Source organism: Cebus imitator, unplaced genomic scaffold (assembly GCF_001604975.1).
Source record: "Cebus imitator isolate Cc_AM_T3 unplaced genomic scaffold, Cebus_imitator-1.0 Scaffold277, whole genome shotgun sequence".
Taxonomy (NCBI): domain Eukaryota; kingdom Metazoa; phylum Chordata; class Mammalia; order Primates; family Cebidae; genus Cebus; species Cebus imitator.
The window spans coordinates 1,827,259-1,845,323 of record NW_016107592.1 but is presented as its reverse complement, the minus strand read 5'-3'; the positions used below and the strand labels follow the sequence as shown (position 1 = coordinate 1,845,323).

The 18,065-nt window shown below is 52.7% G+C and overlaps 1 protein-coding gene across 1 annotated transcript in view; it reads right to left on the bottom strand.

Moving 5' to 3' along the window:
- The window catches only part of STK40 (serine/threonine kinase 40), a 26,047-nt gene that overhangs the window by 6,601 nt on the left and 1,381 nt on the right, over positions 1-18,065 (bottom strand). Inside the window, 6 exon segments of the mRNA XM_017501048.2 lie at positions 2,077-2,192; positions 7,665-7,717; positions 8,479-8,706; positions 11,573-11,716; positions 12,065-12,150; positions 14,807-14,926. Coding sequence (XP_017356537.2) covers positions 2,077-2,192; positions 7,665-7,717; positions 8,479-8,706; positions 11,573-11,716; positions 12,065-12,150; positions 14,807-14,926 — 747 coding nt within the window.

The following is an 18,065-nucleotide window of genomic DNA, read 5'->3' as shown; positions in this document are numbered from 1 at the left end:
AAAAAAGGCGCTGGCTCTTCTTCTGTGTCTGGAGGATGCTTCCTGCTGAGCTGAGCTGTCCTGCTGGCTTAGGCAGGAGGGATCTGCTTCCAGGACTCGTGTGGGGTTCCCTCAGCCTGAGCCTCTGCCCTGACCTGGGGGATGAACGGCCCCTCCACAGGCAAGCTCACAGGGAGCCTGACCTGGGCAGGAGACCTTCCCTGAGCTTTGGCTTCTGAGGGGATACTGCACCTGGAGCTTCCCTTTCAGTAATGATCATGCCAGACATTAGGTGAAGGGCATTATTTAATCCCTGAGGGACTCACTGAAGTAGGTTCTACTGCCATCCCTATTTTATAGATGAGAAAACAGGTCCAGAGAGGTCTGTAACTCCCCCAAAGTCACACGGTTATTAGCCAGACTATCATCTCCTTGAGGGCCAGACCAGGTCTGCCTTTTCACAGTTCCATGGCCCATGCCTATGCTGGGCACATGGAGAATGAATGAAAGGGCAGACCTGAGCCTGAAACCCACAAGGTAGGGCTGGTACTTCAGCTTCTAACCCCAGAGGGAGGAGGCTGAAGTCAGAAGGAGACTGGAGGCCATTTCCACACAGCTGGTTCAACAGCAAGGCCCAAATGAGAACCCAGGTCTCTGGTCTCCCAGCTGAGGACTCTCTGATTCAGTCAGCTCCCTTTGTTTCATCTTCCAAGACTGGCACAAGTCTGGAAAACCCAGAAGGAGAAGCTGCTGGCACCAGCAGGGAGGGCCACAGAGGCTCAGACTGCACATGGAGGCCACCGTAGTCTGGTGCTGCGAGAAAGGAGTCCCAATCAGGGCCAGCCCCCAGTCCCAGCCCTGCAGACAGGCACAGCCCCCTCACAGGCTGGGCAGAGGGAGGAGCCTGGCTCCATCTCCTATAGGGATGCTTTCCCCAAAGGAGTGGAGGGTGCCAGGCTGCACTGGGCCATGCGGGTGGTGCCCAGGGAGTTAGGGTATACCCCTGGCAGCCAGATCCCTCTAGCAGAGGCTGTGGTGACTTCAACCAAAAGCCCCAGGTCTGGGGAGTGGTGCCACTGTCTTCTGCACACGGGCAGCCCTGGGGACAGGCCTGGCTCTGCAGCAGAGGCGGTAGCTAGGGGAGCCTCGAGGGAGGTGATGCCCTGGGTGAGGGTGGCTCTGCCAGTACACGGAAAGGGTGCCCTTGTGTGTGGGGTGGGGATGAGGGACCCTGGAGACCACCCCAAGTTCTCCATGTTGGAGGGATGGGAGCTGTAGGCCCTGATTCCCTAAGGGACTGGGGCTAGGGAGACCCCAATTTGGCAAAGGACAAGGGGGAAAGGGAAAGCAACAGAATGTATGGTGAAAGAGTTGGGAGCATGGGCTCTAGTGGCAGGTGGCCGTGGGACTGCCCTCCATTTTCCGGTTTATTACTTATTAGCTATGACTTTGGACAAGAGAGGTCTTCTCTCTGAGCCTCAATTTCATCTATGAAAAAGGAACTTAAGATACTGACCTCACAGGGTAGCTGTGTGGTTTAAACAAATGAGGTGAGTCACGCTCAGCACAATGTCTGGAACTTGGAAATCAGATCAGTGGGCAGTAACTTTGCGAGTTAAAGAACAACGTCTCAGCGAGGCCTGCAGCAGGCCTTGCCTGGTCTGGCCCTGCACACCTCTCTGGCCTCCCTGTGAACCAGGCCGACTTTCTGAGCAGCTTGCAATTGCTCCAACATGGTGCCATGCCACCTCTCGGGCCGTTGGTCTCAGCCCACTCACGCACACCCAGGGAATCCCCAGCTCCCCTTAAGATCCCAGCCCAACTGTCACCTCCTGGGGAAAGTCCTTCAAGCGTCCTTCATTCACTCTCATAGCAATTCCATTCCTTCCTAGTACTCACTCACAGTAATCAAACATGCATTCCTGTTATCGTTCCGTCTTCCTCCTCCAACAGATGTTTTGGGGAGGAGGAAGGGCTGGTCTGGGCCCCCAGGGAAGCCCCAGCACCTAGCCCAGGGCCTACCAACAGATTTGCTGAGTGGACTATCAGAGCCTGGCTGCATGGAGCTTGGAGGCCCACTGTTTGGCACACACGTACCGCTGAGCACGTCGGGACTGATGTAGGCAGGGCTCCCCCTCTGGTCCTTCAGCAGGTCCCCCTCGCTCACCAGATGCTTCCCGAGGCAGAAGTTGGTGATGGTTATCCGATGTGTCCTGGGAGTGGGAGACAGAGAGTGAACAAGCCTCTATAGCAACAGGCACAGGACATGCGGGCTCGGCACACCTTGCTGGGCCCACTCCCATCCTGAACAGTAGGAGGTGGGCGTCTCGTTAGAGGGTAAAGCAGCTGCCCCTCCCCCCACCTCTCCAAGGAGCAGAGGAATCAGGTCTTAGCCTCTTCTGGCCACCAGCTGAGCTGTCCCAGCAGGGACTGGCTTCTCTCCCAGGCACCTGAGGGTTACACGGGCCATCCCTGGACCTGTTGCCCTGGCTGAATCTCAGGGTACAGCTTAGAGCTTAGAACAACTTCCAGAGATTTCCCAAAACAGCCTCATGTAATGCTCTAGACTGGGAATGATCTGAGATTTACTTCAATTTCCTGGTTCACACGTGAGAAAAAGAAGTCCAGCAGAGGTCAGTGACTTCACCCTGGAAGGTGACCCAAGGGCCGGCCGTGAGCCACCTCTGCACCACTGAGTATGTCAGCTCACTGTCTCACTTGGCCCCGCAACCAATGCAGAGGAAGAAACTGACAGTGGCCAACGAGGGATTTTCTCATGGTCCTGTTTCAGATGATACAACAAAGGCACAGGGAAGTGAAAGGACTTGGCCAAGGTCACACAGCTGGTGAGCAGAGAGCAGGATCCGAGCCCAGGTCTGTGGGGCCCAGAGCTGCGCACACAACTGACAGCTGCCTTATGCCCAGCTGTGTCCCTGGGCAGGGCCCTAGGCCCTGAATGACTTTTCCCTGTTCCATCAAAGCTGACTCATCCCGTACCTCGTACTTGCAACTCTGCCCTGGCCAGAACATCACAGGCTCTCCCTCTGAAAGGCATGGGGCGGGCAGCTTTGGGCTCTGATCCTTTCAAGAACACTCCCATGTGGACAAAAGCAAGTGGTCCAAGAGGACTCTTACACCACACCAGGGGCTGGGAGGGTGCGCAGGCCCTGTCTACGAGGCCTGGGAAAGGCTTCCTGGCCCACTGGGGCAGGCAGTGAGGAAGGGTGCCTCTCTACCCAACTGCCGTGCTCTTGTGTTGGCTGACTGGCTGGAGAAGCTCGGGGGAAAAGCTGGAGGACGGCAGGAGGGAAAGCTCCATGGGGCCTCGGGTGGCCTCTCCCTACAATCATCTCTCAGAGGCACAGGGCGTGTGTGGCTGCTGGTGGATTTTCCCCAGGAGCTGCATCCAGGAGGCTCCGAGAGCCCTTGGTGATCTTGGGGAATTCTGCTGGCAAAGGGCTTGATGCAAAACAATGGCCAGTCTGTCCTCTGCATTCCCCGTGGAAACGCCAACTCCAGCGCCCACACAGGCCTGTCCTGTCAGCTGCCATAGGAATCTGACTAGTGGCCCACGGGTGGCTAGAGCCTGAGATCACAGGTGAAGCATCGCTGTGAAGGGCCACGTGCATGTCAAGGAGAGGACTGCTCTAGCTCTGATCCTCCAGTACCACTGCCCTGAGTATGGGACCGCTCAGTCCTCTTGTCCAGGTTCCCACAGAGCAGAGGTACTGCGGGTCTTCTCCCCCGGTCAGAGATGGTCGCGGAAACTGCAAAGACAACCTGTGGGTCTCTGAGGCTCAAGACGCTGGGAGGAGGACAGCTCAGGCAACAGTATGGTGGGTTTGGGAGTCAGGTTCCTAGTCCTGGCTCTGCCACTTCCTTGCTCTGTAAATCTCTTGCTAATCCTCAATTTCCTCTTCTTACAACAGTGAAATCGCAGCACCAAACTCCAGAACTGGGCTAGGACTCAGCAAGATAACTTAATCTCCTGGAGGGCACTTAGCCCAGTGCCTGGCAAACAGGAGGCTGGTGTTGTCCTCTCACCTCGATGGTTGGCACACCTGGGAGAAAGACCCTGTCTTGGAAGGCAGTAGGGGAGAGGGCCATGGTGACAACAGGCCCTGGAGGGCACGTGCCAGCGTGGCTGAATTTCAACTCAACACCGCTGGTGGGACTTTCCCGCCCTCTGCCAGGGCAGGCACAGCTGAGACTCTGCAGGGCTGGGTGGCAGGCGCACTGAAGTGTCTCCACAGGATGTGGCACGGGCAGCTCCAAGGCCTCCTGAGGTTTGGCAACACTCCCCTGCCCTGCCACCACCACCCAAGCAGGAGGTGCACAGCTCCCTGGAGTCCCAGACGCCCCAGTCTGGTCTTGACAGGAGGGGGCAAAGGCAGAGCAGGACAGAGGGAGGGACGTGCGTCAGTAGGACCGGCTTGAGTGAGTCACACGTTAGCTATGGCCTCTGGGCTGCCAGCGTTTTTCTCCTTTTCTAGGAACTTAGTTTGTCGCTGGCCTACCAAAAAGAAAGGAGGAAGCAGAAAGAGCCCACAGCACCTCACATAACCCCAGAATAGGATTTCACATTTCAGCCCTTTTACAATCCAAAGCGGAGTGAACTCGCCGTTGCTGCTGCCTTGCCAACACCTCCCCCCATCTGCTCCTTGGGAGCTCTCTGCTCTGCTGAGAAGGCCTCCAGCTGGTCTGCCTGCTGTCTCAGTGGAGTTACGGCCTGGCATGATGGGCGGGAAGGGGTTGGAGCTCCTTCAGGTCAACCCTCAACTGAACAAGGTGAGAGGGGCCCCAGAGCACAGGGTGTGCCAGAGGACGCACGGGAGCAGTGAGTCTCTCTGTACCACACCACCCTGTCCCTCCAGAGCACCCATGACTCAAGTGAAAGGCAGCCAGAACCTCTGTCTGCCCCAAGACACAAAAAGGGGGATTTAGCAGATTCAGGAAGTACAACCAGTACGCTGGGTCTTAGCGAGGCAGCAGCATTCTGCGCCGATGGGCATGCGCACACACTCGCTGCAGAGCTGCTACGGCCATGCCGGAATATGCCGGGAGGTGCGACCCAGCAACTACACTCCTAGGACCAAGGGGGCCTGCAGAGGTGAGAGTTGGAAGCAAACCCCCCCAGGGACACAAAGGAGCCAGGAGTGCTGGTGTGGTTAGCAGGTGTGAGCCCCATGGCATGTTCCTGTGGCAACCCCGGGATGCTCATTTACAGCCATGAATGGCTGCTGTGGAAGGCCTGGGAGCTCTCTAGTCCAGCTGGAGGGGACATGGGCTCTGCAACCAGATGGATTTAGGTGCCCCAAAAATATGCCTCCTCTTTGGGAACAGTGAGCCTGCAGTCCACAGCAAGATAGGACTGGCCCAAGGCCCCAGAGAGGGCCAGGGGAAGGGACAGGACCCAGTCTCCCAACTCTATGACAACTGGCTCTCCGCAGCCCAGGGCTGGTTTGGTCGGGGCTCTCCACCACCTCCCCTCCTCTCCCCGGGCAGACCTATGGCTGGGGGACCGCTGGACCCTCTGCAAGGGTGTCCTTGTCGGCCGCTCAACATGCAGCAGGCCTCATCTCCAGAAGCGTGAGCCCACGGGTCTCGTTCTCCTGTCTCTCAGCCACAGGTTCTCCAGTCCTGGCTAGATTAGCACTGGGGTGTGCTTGTGATACACCAAACCCCATCATATTAGGTAGCCTCCCACCCGCTTATTTGCATCTCAGGTCAATCTTCCCAGGAAGGCAAGATTATCTTCACTTTCACAGACGAGGAAATGGAAGCTCAGAAAAGTGCTTGGTACCTCAATATATGAATTCAATCAATTAATAAGTAACCAAACGAATACACTCTCACAGTCCCCAAGATAATTAAGAGGCGGCCCTGGGAAGTGAGCCAGGTCTGACCCCCACGTCGGTGCTACTTCCGTCCTCCTAACTCACTCACTCAGCCAGTCCAGGGTTCAAGCAGCCCTGGAATTTCCTGTCTCCCTCCCTCCGCCCTCTGCAGAGCATGGCAGGGCAAGGTTCTCATCACTTCACTTTTTCAGCCTGGGAAATCCCAACTCATTCTTCACAAATCAACTCAGGTGGCAGCCACTGTCCCCTTCACATGCCCCTCGCCCTCTGCACGCTGATCCTCCACACATGGTACCATCTTCTGGTCAGTACCCCATCAGACGGTGGGCTCCAGAGGGTAGTGACAACTGCTGAGAGTTTCTGTCTGCAGCCCAGGCACCAGGCGGTGCCAGTAGAAGGATGGGAAGGCTTAGCCGCTGAGGAGCACAGCATCCTCCCGATGGCCTCTCAGGCTGGAGCAGTGGGGGTGGAGCCCCCAGCGGTAATTCCCCATCAGTTGGGACGGGGCACAAGGCAATGGCCCCCTCCCTGGAGACCAACCTCCGGGCAGTTTCTTTTCCTCTGGCCCTGTTAAAGGACAGTGGGCCCCGGACCCCTGCTGGGCTGGACTGGCCACATCATGGAATGAACCAGCCACAACACGTCTGGTGTGAGATTCAGGCTGCCTCTGTGAGCCCTCCAACCAGCTCAACACTGAGGTGAGAGGTGAGGGAGGGAGGCTCAGGAAGAATGGGTGGGTGTGGGGCGGGGGAGGTGCGCCCTTCTCAGCCCTGCATTTCAAGGATCGTGGTAGCCCACAGCATGGGCCCATTTCCTGCTGGTCCTGGGCTCCTATGGGGTTGGTGGTCCCTCCAACATGCTGAGACTTGGTAGCACCATCCCAGATCACTCCGAAGAGACCCAGGATCCTCTGTTGAGGTGGGATACCAGCCTGAAACCAGGGCCATGCTTGGTCTCCCTCTGCTGGGTCACCGACAATGCTGGGGTGGGCCGCCAGATCCCTTCCAAGTCTAAGGCATGTGCTCTCCCACTGCTAAGACAGCTGGCCGCATTTTACAGGTAAGCACTCATAGCCGCATCCCTCTCCAGGAAGCCCTCTTAGCCAAAAGAAGCTGCCCTGCCCAAGGGAATGCCCCTCCCTATGGAGAGCAGACATTCAGTGACTGCTGTTGGGGCACAAAGGCCATGTGTGGGACATCTGCAGGGCCATCCCACTCTTGAGCTTTTCAGGCTGGGGCCCTCCTGGGACTTCACTGTGGTTCAGCTTCTCCCTCTGCCTAATTCCACCCCGTCACCCTGAGAGTGCTCCACAGTAAACCTCCTGCACGTAAACCTCACAGTTTCCTGAGGAAACTGACCTACAGCAAGACCTCATTTTGTTCATTCCTTCACCCCATTTGTCCACTAAAAAAAATTATTTTTGTAGAGATGGGGTCTTTACTATGTTGCCCAGGCTGTCTCAAACTCCTGAGCTCAAGTGATCCTCCTGCCTCAGCCTCCCAAAGTGCAGGAATTCTAGGTGGGAGCCACTGCACCTGGCCATTTGGTCTGTTTTTATAGTCATTTACTGAATACACACTAAGAGCCAGGCATGACAAATAAATGGACCAGGGAGGAGATCTAAAGTTCTTCCCAGAGTTCCCTTTCTGTGGCTCAAAACTCCCAGTCTCAGCAAGCCCCAAATTCCCACGTTCATCCCATCCCCGGAGCCCTGGGATTCCTGGAGGAAGTGGGTTGAGTCGGAATCCCCATGGGGACCCCGTAGGCCACTGGCTAGCCTGCCCCAGCCCCAGGGTAACAGTAGGGATGCAGAAACGGGGATCTTACCTCTTGTTGAGCACCATGTTCCCCAGCTTCAGGTCTCTGTGCACGATGTTTTTCTGCAAAACAACGGGCATATGGTTTACACTGTCACTGTGAGAGCTGGGGTCAGGGCCCACCCTGTAAGAGGTGTTTAAGAAGGCAGGAAAAATTCTATGAGATGTGTTTCTCTAGGCTCCAACCACAGGCAGATCAGGACAGTTCCAAGTCCTCAGCACCCATGCGTCTGGGTGGGGAATGAATGTGCACCTAGTCAGTGTCTCGCCATCTGCGGCAGCTTCTCCAGCTCTTTCTCCCCTCAGGGCCGCAGCTGGTGGGGAAAGCCACTTGCTTCTTTCCCTCCATCAGACATCCCATGGACAGGATGGATCTGGGGGTCAGACAGGAGCTGTCATGGCTTTGTGGCTAAGTACCACAGGATAGGCCCACAGAAGCAGTGCACTGGGAAAGAGGCTCAGGCTCTCCTACCCTTTGTCTCGGGGTACCTGACACCTCTAATCCTACAAAAAGCTCAGACATGCTGTAGTTGCTTGGGTGGGTATTCTCACTGTCGTCACTACATGGGGGACACCAGGCCTCTTAACTGACAGGGAATTATACACGGGTTCCGCTGGGCTGCGGGTCAGCGCTCACCAGGAAGATGGCCTCCAGGGTGGCACTGTGCCTCACCCTGTGCACCTGCCATTCAGCCACTCTTCTTCTGGATATCCCCAGCTATAAGGCACACCCGGTGGACAGGACAGAGCTGCCTTCTGCTCAGCAGCAGCAAGAAAGGTGGCCTTCTGTGGCCAGAAGGCATGGAAGCAGAGCGTGGCCTCACCTGGTGCAGTGCCTCCACCACACGGACCACGTCGTAGAAAATGACCACAGTCTCCCGCTCACTGAGCCTCTTCTCCTTGATGACGTAGTGCTGTAGGTTGATAAGGTCAGCGGTCTTGTCGCTGAAGTCATGAGCACAGAGGCAGTCCAGGACGAGGCAGATGCGCTTCTTCATCTTCTTAACCATTCGGCTGGATTCCGTGTCTTCAACGATTTCACAGGTGCGGTCCTGGGAGGCAAGAGGGTAGCACAGGGCTTGGCTGTGAACCCGGCAGGGCCAAGGCCAGCATTTGGGACTCTCCTCTGGGGTTGGACACTCAAACCAGTGAGGGAGCCTGGAATAAGCCTGTATGTGCAGGCCGTAGAGGACTGAGGCCTGGGCAGCCTGGACCATGGGGCCGCTCAGCACTGTGCAGCCTCTTGTGTGCCAAATGCCAGGACCAGCAAGAGGCTGAAACATCTCAGGTGAAGGCTTAATGCTTTGAACATAATTACAAAGGATTCAGATCAGGTCTGGGCATTTAAAGACTAAGGGCCCTCTCAGCCCAGTGCTCAAGCAGCAAAAATGGGGCATCCTCCTTCCATGGCACCCAGATTCCAATAATCACCAACAGAGCCTCCTTTCAGTGTCTAAGACGGTGGGAGTTAGAAAGAGGTCCATCTTGGCAGGCTCTGGAGGCTTCCCAGGGTTCTGTGTCCAGGACTCCTGTTTTCCTCATGGTTGCAGTACTCCCAACAGTCACATAATGGTGGCTAAGAGTGACTCTGACCTCTTAGCCACTGGGTTCAGGCCCCAGCCCTAGCTGTGGGACCTGGAGCAGTTTGCTTAACCTCTCCAAGTCTCTAGTTCCTCATCGGTAAAAGGGAGCTAGTAATCCCTCCCTCACAGGTCCAGAGAAGTAAATAAGACAGTCCACATCCTGAGCTTAGGTCCTGGACTGCCAGGGCTCAGTGAGTGGGTACTGCCATCAACGTTGTGGCTGCCAGATGGACAGACACAATGGTAGCAAGCTCTAGACCCATTTTCCTTGCTGAAAGGTATTTCGAGTAAGACAAAAAGCACGTACAACCTGGGGACTCCATCTGACCAGTGTGAGGAAGCCCTTGGTGGCATGCCAGGCAGACTGACTGCCCCTCTGGGGAACTCCTGGAGGACTGGATATCCACATTTCTTCTTTTTCTTTCTTTCTTTTTTTTTTTTTTTTGAGATGAAGTCTTGCTCTGTTGTCCAGGCTGGAGTGCAACAGCACAATCTCAGCTAATTGCAACCTCTGCCCCCTGGGTTCAAGTGATTCTCCCGCCTTAGCCTCCTGAGTAGCTAGGATTAGAGATGTGCGCCACCCCGCCTGGCTAATTTTTTGTATTTCTGTAGAGATGGGGTTTCACCATGTTGGCCAGGCTTGTCTTGAACCCCTGACCTCAAGTGATCCACCCGCCTTGGCCTCCCAAAGTTCTGGTATTGCAAGCATGAGCCACTGCAACCGGCCTCACATTTCTTCTTAACAGAAGGACCACATCTCATATTTGCTTTTCCCAGAGCCCCTAGCACTGTGTCTGGCCACAGACGGTACACTAGAAACAGTTTTGATCACCCAAAATGACATGAACCAAGGCCAACCTTTTGAAAGATATCAGAGACAAAATACCAAGACACCACAATCACCCTCAATTTGATTTCATGTTTAAGGGAATACTTTAATTTTTGTAGTTGCCTAATGATACTGAGTCTCCTCTAATTGCAAATCTAAGAAAAAAGACCGTGGTGGGTATACACATAGGGGTGGGAAGCGCTTTCCATTTGCTTTACTTCAGGAACTCAAGCTGACAGGGAGTTTTTATTGCCTGAACAGCAATGATGATGACAGCGTTCCAGCTGCAGCTCGGTGCTTTACACACACTCACTCATCTTCCCAGCCACCACTGGAAGTAGGTACTGTTATCGCTATCCCCATTTTACAGACAGGGAATCTGAGGCCTAGAGACCTGAAGTGACTTGCCCAAGGTCACACCACCTGAATCCAGGAACTGTTAGCATGAAAATCTGACTGCTCTCTCTGGCACTGTGCTGACTCTCATATAGTAGATCTGTCTGGGCAAGAGCTGGTCTTGGCCAGCAAATAGCCGAGGGCTTGGTGGATGCCCAGCTGAGGAATGGGGCTGTTCCCAGACCTGTCCAGGAGGCCTCCTGGTCATTGTGAACCCAGGTCTTCATTTCTGGAGACACAACTTACAATGTTGCCCCAAGAATGGTTCTTGTCATGTACACGCTGTTAATACCCTTCCTAAGGGACCTGGAACATCTGAGCACAGGAGCACAGGAATATTTGCCAGACAAACTGAAATGCCTGAGCAGGCAGAAAAACAGGTGGTCCCAAAACAACTGTGGAGATCTGCAGATGGCCCCAAATGCTGATTCCTTCCTGTCACCTTTCCTCCCACCCCAGCCTGGCCAACTCCTGACGACGCGGCCCAAAACGGCTCAGGTCCAGGTGTGGTGGCTCACGCCTGTAATCCCAGCATTCTGGGAGGCAGAGGCAGGTGGATCATCTGAGGTCACGAGTTCAAGACCATCCTGGGAAACATGGGGAAACCCAATCTCTACGAAAAATACAAAAATCAGCTGGGCGCAGTGACACGTGCCTGTAATTCGAGAGGTTGAGGCAGGAGAATTGCTTGAACCTGGGAGGAAGAGGTTGCAGTGAGCCAAGATTGCGCCATTGCACTCCAGCCTGGGTGACAGAGTGAGACTCTGTCTCAAAAAGAAAAAAAGGGGGCCCGGGTGTCTTTAAGTGACTTCCTGCTTTCCTCTTTTCTCGGAAAAGTGGCTCTTCAAAGAAAGCCTGGCTGTTGTAAGATACAAACTGTGTGTATTCCTGCTAGGCTGTAACCATCTCCACAAGAGCACAGCTAGTATGGCCCAGCCTGACTTCCAGCCCAGCCCACCCCACCCACCCTGGAAGTCCTTACATACTCAGCACAGCAAGGACACCCGACGGTCACCTGAGCTGCTCATATGGCTGTGGCCCCAGCAAGCGGTAGCCCCCGAAGCCAGCCGGAGGTGGGTGTGAAGGGTGGGGGAAGGGCAGGCCGCTCACCTGGAAGAGGCCGTGGTGGTGTACCACGCCGTCCTGCGTGTGCAGGAGAGACAGCAAAGAGTACTCGGTGTGCAGCAGCATCTTGCCTTGCCGCTCCTCCTGGCTCTCTATGCCTTGGTCCCCCCTCTCCTCCAGGGTCAGGATCTTTAGGAAAGCACAAAAATAAAACGAAAACCAGAACACCTCACTTTACACAGGAGAATGACCAGAACAGGGGAAGCAGGGGGCTTTCTACCACATGACATTTGCACACAACACACCCACAAACACACCAAGTGAAATCGTTTTTCTTAATATGACAGCAAAGTAATTTATGCACAGACAAAGCTCTTTAAATCTGGAGCTGTTCCAAGGGAGACCATGTGAACTTGATTGCTTCTCGGGAAGAAACGGCGCTACTCTTGTTCACAAGTGACACAGGTGTGAAGGTGGGGGGGGGTTGGCATGACAGGCCCTGGTCCTGAGGCACCCTCACCCCCACATCTCACTTACCTTCAACTGATAGAAGTCATCCGTGCCATCTTTCCTTGCCAAACACTGCACAATGCTTGGCACCGGTGAGTTGCCCAGACGAGGACCTATGGCACAGAGAGCTGCTGGTCTACTTTTCAGAAGCCCTGGCTGTCACGGCGCCAGGTCACCACGTAGTCTTTCACTAGGCCTTCTATTCAGGAGGGCACCATAGCTCACGTGCACTTGACTGACCTCCCAAGGTCAGCTGAGAGTTTTCAAGGTCTCCCCTCCAAAAATAGAGAGGTATGTGTGCTCTGCCTGGAACACATCCAGCTTTTGCAGGCACATTTCTCAAAGAGAAGTTTTCGACCCTGAGTGGACGCTGGAATCTCTAGGAAGCATCTACTAAAAACAAGAGATCCAGCCAGGCGTGGTGGCTCACACCTGTAATCCCAACACTTTGGGAGGCTGAGGTGGAAGATTGCTTCAGCCCAAGAGTTTGAGACTAGCCTAAGCAACATAGTGAGACTTCTTTTCTACAAAAAATAAAAAATGTGGCTGGGCATAGTGGAGCATACCCGTAGACTCAGCTACTTGGGAGGCTAAGGTGGGAGGATCACTTGAGCCCAGGAGGTTTAGGCTGCAGTGAGCTGTGTTTGTGCCACTGCACTCCAGCCAGGGCAACAGAGCAAAACCCTGTCTCAAAAAACAAACAAAACCCAAGAGATCCTGGGTCCTGTGAAGAGCAACTTTAGGGTTAGGATCCAGGAAACTATAGCTATAGCAACAGGTTCCCTGGTGATGCTGATACAGCCATCTGGCCTCTGTTCAAGTGCCAGCTTTGGGGACCTTATGTACTTCTGGAGGTGCACAGTGCTCACTGTCCTGTGACAGCATCTTGCACGAGCTATCAGAGTGGAAATCTGACGTCACAGTGCCACTGTTGCGTGAAAAACACTTTTTTTTTTTGAGATGGAGTTTTGCTTTTGTTGCCCAGGCTGTAGTGCAATGGTGCGGTCTTGGCTCACCATAACCTCCACCTCCCGGGTTCAAGCGACTCTCCCACCTCAGCCTCCCGAGTAGCTGGGATTACAGGTATGCACCACCATGCCCAACTAATTTTGTATTTTTAGTAGAGATGGAGTTTCTTCATGTTGGCTAGGCTGGTTTTGAACTCCCGACCTCAGGTGATCTGCCTGCCTCGGCCTCCCAAAGTGCTGGTATTACAGGCATGAGTCACCGTGCCTGGCCAAAAAACTCTTAATGAAGCTCTGCTGCTCTTTTTTTCCTTCTTACCAGTGAAATGTTCACAGACCCACTGCTCCTAACATAGCACCCAAACTCCTCTCTCTGGCCTCCAAGGCCTTGCATGATTCAGTTCCTGCCCACCTTTCTAACTGAGGATATTCCATGCCCTGTACCCGCCAGACTCCAGCTCCTAATGCTGGGCTCCTAATTACCAACATGCTAAGCCCTTTCCTGCTGCTGGGCCTCTGCACGTGCTACTGCTTCTGTCTGCAGTGCTCTTCCCCAGCTTTTCCCACAGCTGCTGCTGCTCCTCCTCAGGTGTCAGCTCACGTGGCACTTCCTCATAGAGAGGCCTTTCTTGCCTGCCCTACCTATGGGCCTTCTCATCTCATGTCATTGTGGAACTTCCTTCAAGGCTTCTGCACTGCTGGTGATGTCTGGCGAGATGTTTACTGTTTCTTTTTCCAACTAGAATGTTAAGCTCTGTGAGGGCAGGAACTTGTCTGCCTTATTCACTGCTGCCTCCCCGGCAAACAGCACAGGCCTGGCATGTGGTAGGCACCATTAACTATGTAATGAGCTGGAACTATCCTGTGCCTGTAAGTTCAAAATTCTGTCCCAAAGTACAACTTGCACCCAGTCTCTGGCTGCAACCCTGACTATAAGCAATTTGGATTGCTGGTCCTTACACATCATGCAGAAATGCTCTGCTGCTCCTCTGGCTAACTGCCAACACCTGTGCCAGGATTTAAAGACATTTGGGAGGCTATACAAAATGCTTTGTGAAATCATGCCATCCAAGAATAGCATAAAGCAGTGTCTTGGATGATGGATCTTGGGTTTTTAATTTTAATTTTATTTTTTAGAGACAGAGTCTCGCTCTGTTGCCGAGGCTGGAATGCAGTGGCGTGATCATGGCTCACTGTAACCTCAAACTCCTGGGCTCAAGTAATCCTCCTGCCTCAGCCTCCCAAGTAGCTATGACTACAGGCATGTGTCACCATATCCAGTTAATTTTTGTATTTTTCTTGTAGAGACGGAATCTCACTATGTTGCCCAAGCTTGCCAAGTCTTGAACTCCCAGCCATAAGCGATCCTCTCACCTCAGCCTCCCGAAGCGCTGGGATTGCGTAAGTGAGCTGCCACACCTGGCCAGATCTTGGGTTCTAATGCAGCTAATGGGTTCTAATGGATGTGCTTCCTGTGGGCACAGCAACATTGTAGGTGCACACATAGGATTCTCTAGGAGAAGAGGCAGAGCCTAGCTATTGGCTAAGACTGATCTAAGGCTGATGCGGCTACAACACTGACAGCCCCTGGTGCAGTGACCTAAGGCTTGGGTCTTCCACTGATATACATATACTCTGCTTCAAGCAGTGATGCTAGGGACCAGGCTGGGGGCAGGGCAGGACCACACCACTGCAGTGGGTAGGCCACCTCACTCTGATGTCTGTAAGGGTCAGATTGTGCGAGCCAATGTGCCCTGCGCCTGCCTCGCAGCACACCCATTTTTCCCAAAAGTCAGAGGCTTACCAAGGATGAATGGTCCAGCTCTCTTTGCATTATTTCCAGAAATCCCACTTCCTAGAGCCTTGGCCCTGGCCGACGTTTCCCCAGCTCCTCTGTCTGATGCTCTCCGCTTCATTCTCAGCTCTAGACAAGACAGAAAAGACCCCTTCTCACTGAGTAAGTCAGCGAGTTTCCTTATGCTAACCCAGCCTGCAAGTCTTTGAATTGGGATGCGTCACACAGCTGCTGATGCTGCTGTTCCATTGCAGCTGCTACCTCCTGCTCCCAGAGGAGCCTCCAAGGCTCCAAGTGACAAAGAACCACAGCTCCCTTACTTGGGATTAATTAGATGCTAAAGGCAAACATCCTTTAAGGCAGCATATACAGGGTACGGAGGCAGAGAGCCAACACACCACCACGAAGTGGCCAGTTAAATTCGGAGAGGAGAAAACTGGGCTTTGTGCAGATGCCAAAACCAAACAGAGCCCCAAGAGACCACCACAGAGGCCGAGAGGAGAGCCAGCCCCATCCAGCTGAACCCCAGCCCTGAGCAACTTCCCAAAGTGAGACCTGCCCTCCAAATACCTATGGCCTGATGAACTGAGCTGCCCATTCCTGGCCCCTATCTGGACAGTGGGCCCCAGGAATGGGACATTTGTTATACATGAGGCCTGGGGGCTTCTTATGCCCATGGAGTTTGACGACTACTGCCCTGAGAACCCCTCTCCCCATCTTTCCTTGACTCTCTGCTCCTTTCGGATGAAAGAACCCCCCCAAAGTTGTCAACGGTGGGGTTTACTGTTTCTTTCCTCATAAATGCAAATTTTTCCTGAATTACTTTTCAGAAAAAGAAAATTCACTGTGTATTTAAGAGTAAATTAAAGAACTCTACTGGAGATCGCTGAGCACTCTGATTTGCCTGATGATCCTGAGATCCTCCTACGTAAAAATGAAAGGCGCTGGGCGTGGTGGCCCACGCCTGTAATCCTAGCACTCAGGGAGGCCACAGCGGGCAGATCACCTGAGGTCAGGAGTTCAAGACCAGCCTGACCAACATGGTGGAGCCCCATCTTTAGGAAAAAATAAATAAATAAAAATGAAAGGCAGACATTTGGAACCAGAGGCTAAAAGACACTTCAAGACATAGATTAAAAAAATAAAATAAAATAAAAACACAAAAAAGGAGTTGCTTCTTCCAGCTCTCCAAAGTCAAACACTTTGGGAAAGCAGGTCCAGGGGAGACAAGGAAACAGATGTGTACAGACGAGTTCCACGCGGGGAAGGTCAGGGGTCACAGGAATGCCCAGTGTGTGCGAGGGGCTCCGGGAAAACTTCCCTAAGGATACAGGAGTGGGCCAGGCCAAGGGCAAGGACGTTCGTGTTGGAAAGGCCTCAGTGCACAAACATGCCCAGGTAAGAAATGGCATGCAAGCAACCAACTCCAGGTAGTTTGTGTTGTTGGAGCATCCAACATGAGGCAGGGAATGGTGAGAGGTGGCCCAGAGACAGAGGCCTGACACCCACCTTAGGAGTGTAGCCTTTACCCCTCCATAATGAACTAAAAAACACAGAACCCCAGCCTGTTCCTGTGTTTTTCTTCATATAAAAGCAATTGACGTTCTCTGCAGGAACATTAGAAAATACATATATGCAAAAATAAGAAGATAAGGTACCCATGATCTCACCTCCCAGATATAACTGCTGTTAACAATCAAGGATCTTTTTCTTGCGTGTATGCTTACATAAGGTTTTTATTAATACAAACATCTGGACCACACTGTGATGCTATTTTATAAGTTTCCTTTTCTCTCACCTAAAATACATTAAGGGAGGCCACCCATTGACATCCCTGCATCACAATAGAGAGCTACACAGTCTCCTTGGAACAAATACACAGTGATTTCTCTGACCATGCTCCATGCTTGTAATCCCAGCACTTTGGGAGGCCGAGGTTGGTGGATCATCTGAAGTCAGGAGTTCGAGACCAGCCTGAACAACATGGTGAAACCTTGTCTCTATTAAAAATACAAAAATTAGCTGGTCGTGATGGTATACAACTGTAATTCCAGCTACTTTGTGGCTGAGGCATGAGAATCACTTGAACCCAGAAGGCAGAGGTTGCAGCAAGCTGAGATCACACCACCGCACTCTATCCTAGGTGACAGAGTGAGACTCTGTCTCAGAAAAATAAAAAATGGTGGTGGGCGCCTGTCTCGTGAGGCTGAGGCAAGAGAATTGCTTGAATTAGGGAGCCAGAGGTTGCAGTGAGCTGAGACGGCACCACTGCACTCCAGCCTGGGGACACAGCAAAACTCCATCTCAAAACAAACAATCAAACAAAAAACATTCAGAGTAAAAATTTTTTTTTTTTTGAGATGAGTCTCGCTCTGTCGCCCAGGCTGGAGCACAGTGGCTGGAGTGCAGTGGCACGATCTCGGCTCACTGCAACCTCCTTCTCCTGGATTCAAGCTATTCTTCTGCCTCAGCTTCCTGACTAGCTGGGATTACAGGGGTGCGCCACCACGCCCAGCTAATTTTTGTATTTTTAGTAGAGATGGGGTTTCACCATGTTGGTCAGGCTGGTCTTAAACTCCTGACCTCGTGATCCACCTGCCTCAGCCTCTCAAAGTGCTGGGCTTTCAGGTGTGAGAGCCACCATGCCCAGTCATGGGTAAATTTTACAGTATGTGAAATGCATCTCAATAGACTGTAAAAAACAAAACAAAAACCCATTGACATCCCTGCATCACAACAGAGAGCTACACAGTCTCCTTGGAACAAATACACAGTGATTTCTCTGACCATTCCCTACTTATGGACACCTAGGTTCTTTCGATTAAAAAAAAATTGTCATGCACATACAAGTATACATCTTGTCATACTTATCTGTCTCCCTCTGGATAAATTCCAAGAAGCAGAACTGCATAGTCAAGTGAGGTGCATTTTTTTTTTCAAATCCCCATTAGACTAATACAAGGGGGGCATGTTTTTAAGGTATTTGACATATGCTGCCAGGCTGCTCCCAGGATGGCTGTGCCAATTTACAGTCCCATCAGCAGTGTGGGAGAGTGAGTTCCAGAACTTGCACCAGGACTGATTTATTTCCTTACTCTTATAAATGGCCAATTTGGTGGGCAACAAAAAGCACAGCATTTAAAAATCCATAATTCTTTCAGTATTTCTGAGGTTGAATTTGTTTCATATCCTTTTGGCTGTGTCTATTATTTCTTTTATGAATTTCCTTTATATTATTTTTCTATTTTTTACTGCTATATGTGTATTA